The 2525-nt window shown below is 42.4% G+C and overlaps 2 protein-coding genes across 2 annotated transcripts in view; one reads left to right on the top strand and one right to left on the bottom strand.

Moving 5' to 3' along the window:
• Positions 1 to 346: 346 nt before the first annotated feature.
• On the bottom strand, positions 347 to 670 carry SARC_13360 (hypothetical protein; the record flags this gene model as incomplete). Its single annotated transcript, XM_014292511.1, has 1 exon — positions 347 to 670. The coding sequence occupies one exon, from the start codon at positions 668 to 670 to the stop codon at positions 347 to 349; it is 324 nt and encodes a 107-aa protein (XP_014147986.1).
• Positions 671 to 1331: 661 nt separating this feature from the next.
• SARC_13358 (hypothetical protein) overlaps positions 1332 to 2525 on the top strand; it is a gene marked incomplete at both ends in the record, with an annotated part of 2464 nt that continues 1270 nt past the window's right edge. The window contains 2 exons of the mRNA XM_014292510.1: positions 1332 to 1463; positions 2049 to 2192. Coding sequence (XP_014147985.1) covers positions 1332 to 1463; positions 2049 to 2192 — 276 coding nt within the window. The remainder of the gene's footprint in view (positions 1464 to 2048; positions 2193 to 2525) is intronic.

Raw genomic sequence — 2525 nt, 5'->3', positions numbered from 1 at the left:
GTATGTATGTATGTATGTATGTAGATACATATATATATATATATATATATATATATATAAATTTATATATATAATTTTTTGAATTAGAAATATAGAAACGTACTTTTGGTAAATATTCTGATCTAGATAGTTGGCAGTTAATTATCGTCTTTACTAATCGTCCTCTTTTTCAGATCGCAACCGCATTCGCATTCGCAATCCCAATTTCGCACTCTAATATTCCAAACACTGCTCTTTTTAAAATAAACCCGCCAACCTAATTTCGCACTCCCACATTTCTAACATCGGTTTCCACAGTTCTGTCCTACTTTATCGGTTCTAAACAACCCCCAAAATCTTCCCGCGCTTAGCAACCCGAAAATCGCTCATACTCATACCCATATCCATTCCCATTCCCATTCCCATTCCCATTCCCATTCCCATTCCCATTCCCATTCCCATTCCCATTCCCATTCCCATTCCCATTCCCATTCCCATTCCCATTCCCATTCCCATTCCCATTCCCAATCCCATTTTCTTTCTCACAGGAATTGCGGAATCGTCCCGATTCCATCGAAGATGGACAGATGCGCGTCACGGCGTTGAGTATCAAAGCCGACAAACTGGCCGAAGCACTGACCACCGCACGCCACTTCTGTGCCTTTGACAGCACAAAGAACTCTATAGTCATGGACCCCAGATATTTGGTGTTCGAGTTTACGTACAACCTGGTGCTACGCGAAACGCAGGTGGGTGGGTGGGCACGGGTGTGGACTGCCTTGTATCTGCGTTTACGTATAGTTTTGTGCTCAGCGAAGTTATTGGTGTTTAAGTTTAAGTACAACCTTGTGCTACGCGTAATGAAGATGGGTGTGTGGATAAGGTGAGTGAGGGGTGTCCCGTATCTGCATTTACGTACTACATTCCCCTCGGCGAAGTATCTGGTGGTCGAGTTTACGTACAACTTGGTGGTACGCGTAGTGCAGCTGCGGGTGTGGGGTGGCTGGCGCTTGCATTTTACGTTTAGTAATTTGGGTTCTGTGTATTTAAGTAATTGTGGTGGGTGGGTGTGTGGTCTGTGAGTTGGCGCTCAGAACATATATCAACACGTGTACTTAGGTTGAACCCGAACATGTGGTGTTTCAATGCCCCTGTAGTCCGTACCCACGGAACGTTTCTTGAGGGTGTGAATTGTCCTGAATCTGACACTTGAGGGTGGGAATTGTCCTGCATCTGACCCTTTAGAGTGTAAATGGTCCTGAATCTGTCCTTCTTTTGCGTCTGAGTGTGGGTTATAATTGTGTGTGATTGGTGCTGAGAGTGATTGGAGTGGGTGGGTGGGTGGCGTGAGTATGGGCCCTGAGGCGAGGCATAGTGCGCATGTGGTACATTCGCAGTTTAAAAGTGCGGCAGCGCGAAACAAGACACGCACATGCAACACACACTCCTACAACCACCACACGCATGAGTATAAGAAACTGGTGGTATGTGTATGTACATATCTATGCTCTTTGTGCGAAAGTGGTGGTGTTTGTATGTCCATACATAGGTTCTTTGTGCAAAGCTGGTGGTATGTGTATGTACATATCTATGCTCTTTGTGCGAAAGTGGTGGAGTTTATATTTACATATATAGGTTCGTTGTGCAAAACTGTAGAGATAAACATATGTACATACATATGTTGTGAAGGCTGGTGGTATCTATATATACATAGGTATAGGTATATTCGTGATAGACATCTAGTGTACTCCACGCAAAACATGCACGTACACACCTCAACTGACATCGCGTGCAACGGCTTTTCATGACACCCCACAGATTAAAATTGTACTAATTAGTTATCTACACTTATTTTCAATCGTATTAATTAATTCCGATTTAAACCCTAAACCCTAAACCCTAAAAACCCACACATTTCTAATTGAATTAATTCGTTCCATACACTTCGTTTCCGATTGTATCAATTAGTCCCATACACTTATTTCCAATTTTATTTTATTAAAATAAGTTACAATTCTATTTTATTAATTAGTCCCATACACCTCTCTGCTTGACTTAACACCCCACAGATTAAGCTGGTGCAGAGTATTATGGCGGGTGTGCGTAATAAGACTAGCACGTGTCATCAGATGATCATGGGTGCGGGTAAGACAACTATCATCTCGCCTCTACTGTGCCTCATGCTGGCAGATGGAAAGCACCTGGTCACGCAGGTATGCATATTCCGTCATAGATATATGCTTATTCCGTCGCAGATATGTGCCTATTCCGTTATATGTATATATATGTGTGCTAATTCCGTCGCAGACACGTTTTTATTCCGTCGCCGACGTATGTGATTATTTTGTCGCAAATATATGTGCTTCTTCCGTCATAGATATATCGATATTTTTTCTTCCTGTTGATCAGGCTCCGTTAGCCACCGTTGAGAAGTGATGAAATATCTCGTTGTTTAAGTGCATATACTACATGTGTCATGTGCTGGCAGATGGGAAGTATACAGTGGTCAATATATCACCCACTTGAATGATAATACATTTGCTTAT

This window comes from Sphaeroforma arctica (genome assembly GCF_001186125.1).
Source record: "Sphaeroforma arctica JP610 unplaced genomic scaffold supercont1.3189, whole genome shotgun sequence".
Classification (NCBI taxonomy): Eukaryota; class Ichthyosporea; order Ichthyophonida; genus Sphaeroforma; species Sphaeroforma arctica.
Note: the sequence above shows the minus strand (reverse complement) of the source record. Positions and strands in the feature narration are given on the sequence as shown.